At 51.5% G+C, this 14,232-nt stretch overlaps 1 protein-coding gene across 3 annotated transcripts in view; it reads right to left on the bottom strand.

Moving 5' to 3' along the window:
- ATP8B3 (ATPase phospholipid transporting 8B3) overlaps positions 1-14,232 on the bottom strand; it is a 62,694-nt gene that overhangs the window by 26,474 nt on the left and 21,988 nt on the right. For all 3 annotated transcript variants that reach the window (XM_037885857.2, XM_043536146.1, XM_043536145.1), the window contains exons 4-11: positions 13,762-13,875; positions 11,378-11,476; positions 9,344-9,405; positions 8,432-8,504; positions 8,234-8,304; positions 5,152-5,234; positions 3,915-4,073; positions 1,748-1,836 (exon numbers count right to left, since the gene is read on the bottom strand). In XM_037885857.2, coding sequence (XP_037741785.1) covers positions 1,748-1,836; positions 3,915-4,073; positions 5,152-5,234; positions 8,234-8,304; positions 8,432-8,504; positions 9,344-9,405; positions 11,378-11,476; positions 13,762-13,875 — 750 coding nt within the window. The remainder of the gene's footprint in view (positions 1-1,747; positions 1,837-3,914; positions 4,074-5,151; positions 5,235-8,233; positions 8,305-8,431; positions 8,505-9,343; positions 9,406-11,377; positions 11,477-13,761; positions 13,876-14,232) is intronic.

Consider the following 14,232-nt stretch of genomic DNA (forward strand, 5'->3'; position numbering starts at 1 on the left):
TATGGATACATCTCATGGGCCCCTCCCTTCCGAATTGTTATGGCTTAGACCCACCCCTGCCCATCCATAGTCACATAACATCCCCGCAGCAGGTGCAGCCAGCGGCAAAGCACCGTTAGGAACGTATTTAATGCACCTTTCGTTTCTCTCAATGCACCTGGAAAGCAGGAGGAGGAGCTAGTGCCACATGACCATCCGCAGACCACCCCCCGAAAGGGCCACAGAGCATCATGTGGGAGCCACCAACAGAGGATGGAAGGACAGAGCCAACAAGGCATCATAGCTAGAACGGGTAACTGAGAGTGCTGCCTTTAAATAGAGACTTCAGGGCAGACGGGATGGTCTTGTGGCTAGGGAGATGACTCTGGGGAGCTGGGTTTTGTCCTGTCCCCCCCGAAACCTTGGGGACAAGTCAATTCCTCACTCTCTGTGTGGCAAAGCCTAATTCGTTCCCATTTCTGATGTACAATGGTGCTGAACACCCGAGATGGTACTATAAATAGCCGTGGACCATGTTATCTCAGAGATAAACATAATACAAGGCCCCAGGGGTAGCTGGTATCTCACCAGATATCCACGAGGAATAGTTGCTGTTCCTAGGGTTGAGGTAAATAGGCCTGATGGGTCATTTGGTTGGAAAATTACAAACACCTGAAAGCAGGAGCTTAGCAAGCCACTGCTATAGCTCATTTGTAGCTATCAACATAGCATCATCAGCACCATGGTCCTACAGCCACGTTCACCCATCTGCCCACTGATCCCTCTGCAAACATATGTGGCCACAGTTCTTCAAGACGGCAGGACAAGGATTAGTGTTTAAATTAGAATCTACAGCCAGAGGACCTTTTAGTGGCTCTACACTAAGGGCCAATGGAACATGACACTATGTTCTCCAAGCCAGATCCTCAGCTGGGGTACATGGGCACAGCTCTACAGGGAAGCTACGGTCAATTTCCACCAGCTGAGAATCTGGCCCCTTTGACTTCAATGGAGCGAGGTTGATTTATACTTGCTTAAGACCTGGTCTTCTTATTTACTTTAAACTGCAGTGCTGGGGAAAGGGGCTGGTCTCTTTGCTGTCAGAGTGGGTGGGCAGAGCCCACCAGGACATGGCGGGAGGGGAGGGGCCATGGGGAAAGTGCCACTTTGACAGCTGCTGAGAACGAAAAGCAATGCAAGTGTCCCAGCTGCACTCAGGGGCGGTGAGTTATATGGGCCCGGGGTGCCCATGCTCCAGGAATTTTCAGGGTCTGGGGGCCTGGCTCCACAATGTTCGCGGCCGGGTCTCTCCCCCGGCCCCACCTGCCGCTCCTGCACCTCCCCTGGAGCATCTCCCAGCCTGACCTGCTGCCCCCAGGTGATTTAAAAGGGCCCGGGGAGCCCCAACCACCACCACCACTGGCAGTGCAGCGAGGCTAAGGCGGCTTCCTGCCCGGCCTTGCTTTGCGCCACTCCCAGAAGTGGCCGGAACAGCCCTATGGCCCCAGGGAGGGGGTGTCTCCGCTCGCTGCCCCTGCCCCGAACGCCGACTCCACAGCTCCCATTGGCCAGTAACTGCAGCCAATGGGAGCTGCGGAGGCGGGGCCTGCGCACCCCCCCACTGATAAAACGCTCTCAACACCAGTCCCACACCTGCCTTCCACTCCATGCTGAACCAGAGACAGAGCTACACCCCTCTGGGGAGCGAGAGGTCAGGCAGTGACAGCTCAGCTGGCCAGCCCATTTCTGGTGGAAGAGATGCACTTACTACGATCACCAGTCTGTCCATCAAGCGGTCCAACTTGGTTTTCTTCATCTTGATCTTCCCACAGTTTTTCATAATTTTGGAATCCAATCCTGGATAAGACACATTTTAAAAAGGAAAACAGAAAAACACCTGACCCTGGCAATTGTTTAGCTGCTGGAGAATCATGCTGGCTGCATCACACCCACTTTGCTCTCCAGACTGGGGAGAAATGTCTAACACATGCCCCATGATGTAGGTGTCATCACACTCAGATAGGAACTCATTCCAGGGAAGCCTGTTCCATCATCCCACAGCGTGGTCTAGTGGTTAGACCAGGGGCCTCCTCGGTTCCATTCCCAGCTCTGCCTCCGACCTAATTTGTGATCTTGAGCAATTCAATTCACCTTTGTGCCTTGGTTTCCCCATCTATAAACAGGGTATAATTATGTGTAGCCCTTCGAGAGCTCCAGGGGCAGGGAACTCTAGAAGTGTCACTTGCACATGGATGGCCAATTTTGCAATTCAAGGGCTGCAGAGGCAACTTGCCAAAAGCGTACGTGTAATTTATTCCTTCATTCCTGTCAGAATGGTGCAAAGGGGCCTTAATGTAAATGAGAATCTGGCCCAAGGAATCGACAGCATTTCTAGTATGCCCATGCCAATGGTATTGCTTAGATAAACAGAAATCCCTTGCTGGCTGACGTTGCCAGCAGTAGACACCTGCCACTGATCAGAACTGTTCTCACCCCGAAGTTAGCGAAGAGCTACAGAGTTGGAAACCTCAGGCCACATGGAGCCCTCAAATCCCACCTTGGGAATTTGTGACATCTGGGGACAGTGGCAGGAGCATTAACAAGACCAGGTGTCGCCTCGTCCTCTGCCCTTATGGTAGGGGTTTAATGAGCTCTCCAAAAGGCTGAAGAACCTTCACAGAGTCAGGCCAGAGGGACCGTTCTGTCCTCTAGTCTGATCGCCTTCATAACACAGGCTATAGAATGCCCATCTGTAATTTCTGCACCAAGCCCATATCTTGTGTTTGAGCTCCAGCATATTTTTGGAAAGACACCCAATCTTGCTTTAAAGACTCTGTCATGGAGACGCCATTGCATCCCATGGTCAGCAGTCCCAATGGTTAATTACACTCAAAATGTGCCTTATTTCTAGCCTGAATTGATTTCACACCAGCTACCAGCCACTGGATCTGGTCATGCCTTTGTCTGCTGCACAAAAGCAGCCCTCTACTGTCAGACATCTTCTCTTGTAGGTACCTATAGACCAGGATCAAGTCACCTCTTAACCTTCTCCATGACAAACAGATTGAGTTTCCTAAGTCCTTCACTGTAAGGGAAAATCTGAAGGGAGCCTGAGAATGTGAATCTAAGCAGTGAATCTGCAGGTGTTTGTTTGCATGACCAACAATGCTGCTCAAATGAGTCAGAAGAGCACCTGCAGCTACTCTTTTTACAAGCGTAAGCTAGGCATCAGGAAGGAATACCCACATTGTGCAATGGTCTGGCAACTCCTAGGCATGTGTGGACGTCATACATAGGGTGATCTGTGAACTGGGCTGCGATCGGTGCTGACACCGTGTGAAAAGGAGTGACGTTTTACTGATGGGTTAAACACAGAGGCTGTGCTGTACCTGGGGCTGATCGTTGTTTCAAGTCCAGCATCCCCTCTCCTCCCTCCAGCAGTGATCTATTCTTGAGGCTTCACAGGGAGGCAACCCATCCCCCAACACCATAGTGCACCTGGCCAGTTACACCTAATGCACGTGGAAGAGAACCAGGCCACCTGCTGCGCTCATCCAGTGAGCAGCTTGCCCTGCCCTTTGGGTGGTGGCCTGCTTCCCACTGGGCCAGTCTCCGTACTCAGGTACACAGACCAGCTTCAGCCGGGATGGGTTAAGGCAGGTGAAGGCTGGCTGAGGGGCATGACACTGTCACCCTGCTCGCCGGCAGCAGCCCCACGTGTCCGTTTGGCCCACCAGGCCAGAGCCTCCTCCGGCATAAATCAGCATAGCTCCATTAACTTCGAGGGAGCTATGCTGAATTGATTTCAATGGTGCTACAGCTGATCTACCCCAGCTGGGGATCTGGCCCCTTGTGTCTCTTCGTCTTTTCGTCCCTGCCTCCTCCTGGGGCTAGGCAGGGTGGTGCAGGGGGGCCGTGCAGCCGCTGGCACTCACCCGCGTAGATAACGAGGCCGTAGCAGGTCTCGGTGTTGCGTATCCTGCAGCCTCGCAGCAAGATCTTCTCACTGTCCAGTGAGTACTTCTCCCCCTTCCACTCCAGCGTGCCGATGAAGCTGTGCATGCGGCTGTTGGGCTCCTCGCAGGTCACTTTCCCTGGGATGCCAACAGCAAGGAGGGTCTGAATCACCCCTTGGCTTTCTGGGGAGAGACTGCAGAGAAGGGTCCCTCCTCCCATCCTTCACCCCCTTCCACCCCTCCTGCCTCATCAAGGAAGCTGAAACAGCTTCTGTGGAAGAAACGCAGACCAGGGAGAGACGGGGCTTGCCCAGGGTTCGTCAGGGAATCGCAGGAGGCCACTGTGACCTGAGAGAGATATGCCAAGGGATGGTGGGTTGGGGGATGGACATGGGATGAGCTAGCCCAGTGACCTCCCTGGGGAGCAATGAAGGAGGGCTTTATGGTTGAACGTTAACCCCTTCATCCTCAGAGCCCCAGCTTTGGGGTAGTTCAGCATCACCCTGCACATTGCATGGCGGGGCAAACTGAGGCCCAGCACGATCGAATGAGCAGCCCTGTGTCCAGCCCAGAAAGTGAGGCAGCTGGGAATAGAACCGAAGGAGTCCTGACCCTCAAGCCATTGATAGCTGCTTGGTGGAACCATGGGCAAGAATGGAGAGCAGGGAGCTGGAGATACGGATGAGGACAATCCTTGAGAACACAGACCTAAGTCCTGAGGGGAGGAAGGGGAATGGAGAGAGGGGCAAGGGTTGGTTGTTTTTATCCCAATATACAAAAGATCAGTCGGATTCTGATCGCAATTACACTGGCGTAAATTCACCCCAGGGCTAAGGCCCTGGCAGAGTGGTCCTAGGGGCAGAATGCTGAAGGCGGCCACAACCTCCCCTTCCACCTATCTGGCCTGGAATCTATTTGGTCCCCTTCACGGCAGCCTCTGAAAGCAACTTTGCTGGGAAGGGGCCTGCAGGCCACCTGGCACCAAGAGGTGTGAATCTGGCCCCCTGCAGCACTTTCCTCTGCTATACAATGGGCCAAGAGCACTAACACCAGCCTCCCAAGGGGGCTCTGCATCAGTCACATGTCTGGGCTTTTGCCCTCTGCACCAGGGAAGACTCACGTGCCGTGGAGTGTTTCATTTTGGCAGGGTAATTAAATAAATATCCCTGTTGCTCCGGGTTTATATTGGAGCCAGCGAGGCGAACAAAACACTCACCATCAAAGGCAGCCATGCTCGCCTCGCTCACCAGCTCCTGGTGCGTGGCCAGAAGGGCCTGTCTGAACTTTAGGTTGGTTTCCCTGAAAACAAGAACAGGTCTGAAAACAATCTGAAGGAAAAGCCACAAAGCAGGGTGGTGCTGGTCACTCCCCTAGGGCAGTGGGTCTCGATCTTTCCAGACTACTGTACCCCCAAGTTTCACCTCACTTAAAAACGACTTGCTTACAAAATCAGACATAAATATACAAAAGTGTCACAGCGACTAGGACTGAGACATCACTCACTTTCTCATTTCTCCCTTATAATTATAAAATAAATCAACTGGAATATAAATGTTGTCCTTACATTCCACTGTACATAAGAGCAGTGTAAACAAGCCATTGTCTGTATGAAGTTTTAATTTGTACTGACTTTGTTAGTGGTTTTCATGTAGCCTGTTGTAAAACTAGGCAAATATCTAGATGAGTTGATGTACCCCCTGGAAGAGCTCTGCGTACCCCCAGGGATATGTGTACCCCTGATTGAGAACCAATGCCCTATTGTGCCCAAGGGTTGGAGAAGTGTGGGGTGAGAGGGGTATTATTAATTATTACGATTTATGTGCATTACAGTAGCACCTAGAAGCCCCAATTGAGATCAGGGCCCCACTGTGCTGGGTGTAGCTTATACACGGAGTAAGAGACAGCCCCTGCTCTGAAGAACTTACATTGTAAATACATTATCCCCATTTTATAGATGGGGAACTGAGGCCCAGTGAGATGACGTGATTTGCCCAAGATCAGGCAGGGAGTCTGGGAAGAGTGGGAGATTTCACCCAGCTCTGCAGACTCCCAGGCCAGTGCCTTAACCACCAAATCATCCTCTTTTGGCCCCTGTAATTATTGGGGTTACTCTGTACCCCAAAACCCTAGGTCCTAGGAGCGTGCCAAATGCATGCATCTCAGAGGCAAGGCCTGCAGGTGCTTCAGCAGCGAGGCCTTGTGGGCACTAGCCCCGATGAGTCCCAGACACAGGGCTAAAGGGCAGGTTGTCACTGGGGCTGGCAGGACGGGGAAGGTTGCAGATACCCTTGGTACAGAAGCTTAAACAGTTACAGTCACACTGAGCGACAGCGGGTCCTGTTCGGGCCCCGGGCAGTCCCATCAAGGGTCAGGGCTGGTCAGCCCTAGTGCCCAGGGCACCACTCCAGTCCAGTCTCTATTCCTGCAAACGGGCATTGGCAGGTTTCCAAGCCAGGCTCAGTTAGTGCCTCTCATTGGGGCCCCTCCACCCTGGCTCCCTGCCCAGCCATTGCTGCTCCCACGTTAAGTCCCAGACAGGCCTGCACCTGGCAGTAACATCCGGCAGTCAAGGCCGGTTCCACACAGAATCATAGAACTGGAAGGGGCCCTGAGAGGTCTCCTAGTCCAGTCCCCTGCACTCATGGCAGGACTCAGTATTATCTAGAGCATCCCTGACAGGTGTTTGTCCAGCCTGCTCTTAAAAATCTCCAATGAGGGAGATTCCACAACCTCCCTGGGCAATTTATTCCAGTGCTTCACCACCCTGACCGTTAGGAAGTTTTTCCTAATTTCCAACCTAAATGACCCTTGCTGCAATTTAAGCCCCATTGCTTCTTGTCCTATCCTCAGAGGTTAACGAGAACAATTTTTCTCCCTCCTCCTTGTAACAACCTTTTATGTACTTGACAACTGTTATGTCCCCTCTCAGTCTTCTCTTCTCCAGACTAAACAAACGCAATTTTTTCAATCTTCCGTCATAGGTCATGTTTTCTAGACCTTTCATCATTTTTGTTGCTCTTCTCTGGCCTTTCTCCAATTTGTCCACATCTTTCCTGAAATGTGGTGCCCAGAACTGGACGCAATACTCCAGCTGAGGCCTAATCAGCGCAGAGTAGAGCGGAAGAATTACTTCTCGTGTCTTGCTTACAACACTCCGGCTGATACATCCCAGAATGATGTTCGCTTGTTTTGCAACAGCGTTACACTGTTGACTCATATTTAGCTTGTGATCCACTAGGACCCCTCAGATCCCTTTCCACAGTACTCCTTCCTAGGCAGTCACTTCCCATTTTGTATGTGTGCAACTGATTGTTCCTTCCTAAGTGGAGAACTTTGCATTTGTCCTTATTGAATTTTATCGTATTTACTTCAGACCATTTCTCCTGTTTGTCCAGATCATTTTGAATTTTAATCCTATCCTCCAAAACACTTGCAACCCCTCCCAGCTTTGGTATTGTCCACAAATTTTATAAGTGTACTCTCTATGCCATTATCTAAATCATTGATGAAGATATTGAACAGAAACGGACCAGAACTGATCCTTGCGGGACCCTACTTGTTATGTCCTTCCAGCATGACTGTGAACCACTGATAACTACTCTCTGGGAACAGTTTTCCAACCAGTTTTGCACCCACCTTATAGTAGCTCCATCTAGGTTGCATTTCCCTAGTTTGTTTATGAGAAAGTCATGCCCGACAGGATCAAAAGCCTTACTAAAGTCAAGATATACCACATCTACCGCTTCCCCCCATCCACAAGGCTTGTTGCCCTGTCAAAGAAATCTATCCGGTTGGTTTGACATGATTTGTTCTTGACAAATCCATGCTGACTCTGTGGCTGTGCACATGGTTCCTGGGGCTTCTCTCCAGCCCCCTTCCGCTCCCCAAACCGAGCCCAGCCTGGTTCAGGATCATTCCTCTCACCCGATCAGGGGAATGGGAAGTGCAAAGCGGATGGGGCCGGTAGGAAATATGGTCCCTGCTTAGCCAGGAAAAAGAGGGTGTACAGAGGAGGCTGATGAAACTTGTAGTCCGCTGCTTTGGAGATGCAACACACCCCAGGTTTTGAATTTTGGGTGTCCCATTTCAGAATCCCTCAGGGCCTGTTTTTGAGGGTGCTGAGCACCCATAGCTGCCAGGGGCTTTACCCGGAGTTTCAGGCACCCAGCTCCTCTGAAACCCTGGCCAAGGTGTCTCCAGCTGGGCTCCCAAATATGGAGGCCTCAGACTGTTGGCTATGGTGTCTCTGGGCCCCAGCTGGTGGCTGTGGTCTCCCAACGGTGTCTCCCTCTGCTTACCCATCAATATCCGCTGTCTCCACGTAGCACAGGCTGCTGGGCTCTGAGCTGGACAGCAAGAGCAGGTCAGCCTTTAAAAGCAAGCGAAAGAGAAAAGGCCTCAGAGTGACTTTCCTGATGAGGCCCCCCTCGTCCCCGCTCCCCAGCATTACGGCCTCAGAGTGAGGGGCCTGGCCCAGCACGCGCGGCCTCACGCACCGGGACGAAGCTGTCCTTGCGCAGGCAGATGACATCACCGACACAGATGTCCCGCCATTTCTTCGAGCTAAAGCTGCAAGAGAAGAACGAGCCACTGAGGAAGGACCCAGCCCTGCTGCGACGCGCTGAGCTGACAGCCCTGGAGGCCTTTCTCTGCGGGGCGGCGGCCAGCAGCAAAGTAAGTTTCACTCCCACCCTCCCCCAGCCTCTGCGCCTCAACTCTGACCTCCAAAACGAGAGGAGACTTCAGTCTCTGTGGCCCATCCAATCCTTGGCCGCTCCACTGAGCCTGCCAGTGGGGAGGCCAGCTGGGCGGGTGGTTTCGTGGCATGGGAAACCGGCATGGAACCCACCAATGCCTAGCAGGCACGCCGCCAAGCAGCCGACGAGGGCAGCGCCTTTGGGCCATTGGGGAGCTGGGCTTAGAGGCCCATTTCAGTCCCTTCTGCACCCTTCCGCCTCCTGATAAGAGCAACCTCAAGCTGGGATGTCACTCTGTAGCGCCCCACTTTAGGAGCCCTATTAGTCAGAAGTGGCAGAAGCTCACTGGGTGCCCTTCCTAGGAAAGGAAACTCCCTTAGGACAGGAGGAGGTGTCCCATGGAGCCAGGGCCACCGGGATCCCCATTCCAGCTGGGACTGGGATGTGTTAATCCCAAGCATGGAGCAAATGAGGGCTGCCCCAGGTTGTGGGAAAGTGTGTCTGTGTGGGGGAGCCTGGGGGTGATGACACATCACAATCACTTCTCTGAGCACAGCTGCTAAATTGGGAGAACCTAGGGCTCAGACAATGCCACAGAGCTGCCACCACCCCTCCCCCGGTTTCTTCGAACACATGTTGGAGGAGAAAATGACTGTAGAGAGTGAGTTTTATCCTCTAGCTCGCAGCTGGACATTTCTCAAGGCCCCTAACCTTTTCCCCACCAAGATTTCGCAGGGCCTGCTGTTGATCATCCAGTCGCTCCGGTGTCGGGCCTGCAAAAATAGGAGAAAAGACAGGGACAGGCCATGTTGGGCTTCCCTGTTCACCAGGGCTGGAAGAGAACATCCCTGTTAGCACCGGGCTCTGTCCGGGAGTTCCAGCCCCAGAGTGAGGAGATCTGCCCTTCACAGGTGTGACACTGACAGGCCAGATGCCAGCTTTTGCCCAGGCTGCAGGCATTAGCTAAGAACTGACTAATTCGTTGTTGGAGGCCTGACCAGTTCACTTATGTGGCAGTGTTGCTCAAAATAGGTATTAATCCTATAAGGACGTATTTACTAGTGTTACAACTCAATTGCATGTTTGTAAGTTGCTGCATGCATTAATCTTATTTGAAATGTCCGTATTCCAGGAAATATGTAAGTTTTGCTTTATAACTTTGAAAATGTTTGCTCTAAACTTGTGAACCCGGATGGGAAGAGTGTTTACCTCCACCTCTACCCTGGTGGCCAGAGCAACTATCAAAATCAGATGATCCATCAAGGAACATCACAATACGAAGATTTGGTGAATGGGTCTATCGCCCCTTGGAAACACTACGTCCAAGGAAACTTGTCCTATGGACTTGGAGGCTGAACGAAGGAAATAAAACAAAGATACATGAACATTTTCCATCTCTTTGCTGTTTGAACTCTGACAGGGCCAGAGACACCAAACTGAAGCCAGAAATCCCCAGGGGTTACCCCTGGGTCCACCCTGAAAGACACTTTGAAGTGACAGATCACTACCGTTCTGTCACTCTTAGGATTTATTGCAACTCAGCTGGTCTCTATATCTGCTTGCTTTAGCCTGAAAACAACTCTCTTATTTCTCTTTCCTAGTGAATAAACCTTTAGATAGTTTATTACAGGACTGGCTACAGCCGTTGTCTTTGGTGTGAGATCAAGGGTACCAATTGATCTGGGGACAGTGACGGGCCTCTTGGGATTGGAAGCAACCTGAATATTTTGTGATTTTTGGTGTAAGTGACCATTTATCATCATTTATAAAGTTCAGATAGGCTGGAGAGTCTAAAGCAGCGGTTCTCAACCCGCGGCCCGTATGTGGCCCAATTAGCACACAGCTGCAGCCCAGTTGTGTGCTAAAGGCCGCAGGGCCCGCATGCAGAGTCCCAGCTGCCCTGCTGCCCAGCCCGGGGCAGCGGGGTTGAGGCTGCCAGGCTGCCCTGCCTTTAGTGTGGCAGGGTCCGGGCTTCCGGGGCTGCCCTGCCCCACGGGGTGGGATCCGGGCTGTTGGGGCTGTGCTGCCTTGCAGCCTTGCAGAGTCCGGGGCTGCCCAGCTGCCCAGCCCCGCAGCGGGATCCGCTCCTGGCCCCACTCTGTGGAGGGGTCTCTGGGCGGGGGCTTGGGCGCTGAGCATAGGGGTCTGTAGGGGTGGGGTTCAGCGGGGGAATGCTGTGGTTCTCAACCTGCGACCCAAGGAAGTAAATAGGTTGAGAACCACTGGTCTAAAGGGACTGTCTGTGACTCCATGGTAAGACCGTGATAGTGATCCAGGAGTCCACATTTGGTTCTGGGTGAGTAACAGCTACTTATAGGGGTGTCTGCCCAGATATAGGCACACACAGTCATGAGCCCGTCCATGCAGCATGACACAAGGCATGCCCAGTGGGTCTGAACGTGGGGAGTAGGGGGACGGTCAATATGTCTGTGGATCTAAAGGGAGCATGTCCATTGGCTGGGACCCCAAAGAGCAGGGGAAGGGAGTGGGTCAATCATGGAGAGGCCAGAACAGGGGAAGGGGCCAGTTACTCATCCCCGCTCCAAAGGGAGGATGGTAGATAGCCACAGCCCCTTGCCTCCATGGAGGCATTGTGGATACACGTAGGGTTATGAGGCTTAAAGATGCAGGGAGCGCCAGGCTTCTTCCAGACTTTTCAGCTCAGTCCTGGGCTCTCCGGCAAGCCACACCATGCACCGGGCCCCTTCGTGGATTTCCAGCCCTGTAAACTGATGGCATACTCACAATGTCATCAATCAGGTCCCGTAGGCCTCTGAGGAGAAGGAGGGAGCTCAGGGGCAGCAGCAGGGTGAACCAGGGCAGGGTGGAGATTTCAGGAACGGTCTGAAATGGGAGGCAAGAGAGAAGAGGAACATCACATTCCTAGGGGCGGGTGGGGGACCAGACACAGCTTCACCCCTCACCCTGAAGCACTGACTCTTTCTGAGTGTTGGAAGAGTTGGGGTAACTTCCCCATTCTTTCTATGGGAGCATCTGAATTTCCTGGTTCCACCTGGGACCAGACTATTGGTTTAAGAGCAGCTTATTTCAGTTTATCTTAAAGATCTTCCTAATCAATTGAAACTAAAACAAACTAAGGACTTGTCTACATGGAGTGTGATGCTGGTAAGTGGCAAGTGCCAGCTCTGGTGCCTAGGCATCAGCTGAGAACTGACAAACTCACACCTGCAAGCCAGGCCAGTTCATTTGCATGTTAGTAAAGTTCAAAGTAAATGTGAAATGTACAAAAACGTGTTTAGTGTTTAAACTGCATGAAGAACTGGTGGGATGTTGCAGGCATTGTTTTCCTTTATCTGTACCCTGTTATAATGTAATAGCAAGCTTCTGCATTGTATATACCACAGTAATTAAGTAACTCATCAAACTGAGAGGAGCCTTGTGTAGTGCAAATGAAGAACTTTAATAGGAGAGTGCTAATTCCTGCGCATTGAAAGCAAGTGGTCATTATGTGTCAGATCAAAGATCAAAGTCTCCAAGTGCATTCCTCTTTTCCTGCCATGAAGAAAGAACCCACGTGGGGGCTGTCCTGACAGCTCGGTTTCTGTGAGAAGCTATAAATATGGACCCAAGGAAAAATTCTTCATCTCTTGTCTGTCTGGATTCTAACAGGGCAGAAAACTGAACAAGGAGGCAGAGATCCCCTGAGTTATTCTGGGTAGCCCTGAAAGACTTTTGGGAAACTGGCAGAACACTATGCCATGGCTAGATTTTGCAATTATAGAGTGTGACTCACCTGTACATATATATTTTACCTGCTTTAATCTCTCATTAACTCTCATTTCTTTTTCTTAGCTAATAAACCTTTAGTTAGTTTACTATAGGATTGTCTTTTGTGTGCGATCTGGGATGCAAATCACCCTGACTGAGTGTTGGTCTCTTGGGACTGGGTGTTACCTGATTATTTTGTAATTGTTGGTGTAAGTGACCATTTATCACTTAGTCCAGCCTGCCTGGACGGCAAGATAGACTGAAGCGTCTACGGGGACTATCTGCGACTCCATTATAAGAATATTGTAGGACTTTGGGAGTTCACACTGGGTGCGGGGTTGGTGAAATCTAATTATAGAACATATGAGAGGTCTGGAGTGCCGGCCCTGCTTTTTGACAGTCTGCCCAGAGGTTGGCCCTCACGCTTGTGAGCCACTCCAGGCAGGGTGACATGGGGAAATTGACCAGAATAGCTACTGCAGAACAAAATATTCCACAATAGCTAGAACAGCTATTGCAGAATAGCTGCTACAGAATAAGCTATTCTGGTCAATATCCCCCCATCAAGACGGTAAATCAAAGCTGGGTTAAACCAAAATAAGAGCTTGCCTAAACAACCGAAATAACGGTCTCTTTTCCTAGCTTTAGGTCAATTAAGCCAGTTATTTCAAAATGGAACACTCCTGTAGTGAAATGAGAGAGCCCCACACAGACGGACGCTAAAATAACTAAGGGGATGAATGAAAACCCATATGGTTATTTTGGTTCCCATGTGGCCAATCCCTAAGAGCATCCGCATGGCCTTTTGCGCCAGTTTAGCTGAATTGGTTTAAAATCTGGTACAGCAGACAAGGCCAAAGCAAAGAAGCTTTGATCTAATGACTTTCAAGGGATTTGGCTCCTAACTCGCATAGGAACTTTTGAAAATCCCATCCTTGGTGATTAAAGGACTGGAAGCCAGGACTCCTGGGTTCTGTGCCCAGCAGCTCACTGTGTGACCTTGGGCAAGTCGCTTTGTCACAGTCTCTGCAGCTAATATCCTTCATGGGGGCAGTGTGAGGAGTGGAGAGTATTTTGTGGTCCTTGGATGAAAGCTGCTAGTGAAACACAGTCTTCTTAAATTATCCAATGGCTAATCCAAAATCCCCATAAAACGGAGAGAGAGGGAGACTGCTCTAGCCCAAACGGAGGCCGAGAGGTGAAAGGACTTGCCCCAGATCATGCAGCGATCCTGTAGCAAAGTCGGGGTCAGAACCCAGAAGTCCTAACTCGCAGTCCCCAGCTCCAAGCACTAGACACAGCTCCTTCCTTAGACAGCCTCTCTCTCCCCTCTGTGCCCATCTCGGGGCACTGGCCTGGCAGGCCCAGCAGTCTCCCCCCGACCTCCCGCGAGATCTCACCTGCAAGAGGATGACGAAGAGGAAGTAGAGGTTGGCCAGACGATGAAACTGCTCATAGAGGTTGAGTGGCAAGAAGGTCAGGACGTTGTATTTGGCTGTCCTGATGGCGTTATCCTGGAAGGAGCATTTTAAAGACTGCCATGGCTGGGCTTTCTCAGGACACAGCAAGAGCTGGGCTGGGGCAGAGCTGGGCTTTCTGCCAGCCACTGGGATCTCATGGGGCACAGGATATCCCAGCGAGGCATCCCCTTCTTCCCAGGCTAAATTCTGGATTCACTCTGCAGTGGGGCTGCTGAGCCTAGAAAGTGCCAGGGATCTAGACCGAGGGATGGGGGTATATGATGGAAGCAGTTCCTTCCCTCCACACCCACTCCTCCACCTCGGGCTCTGCAACCCTGCGTCATCTTTTACGCCAGTACAAAGAACTACCAAGTCAGAGTGGAAGCATCCAACCCCCGCTTTGCAGCCAGT

The sequence above is a fragment of the Chelonia mydas genome, chromosome 25 (genome assembly GCF_015237465.2).
Source record: "Chelonia mydas isolate rCheMyd1 chromosome 25, rCheMyd1.pri.v2, whole genome shotgun sequence".
NCBI lineage: Eukaryota > Metazoa > Chordata > Testudines > Cheloniidae > Chelonia > Chelonia mydas.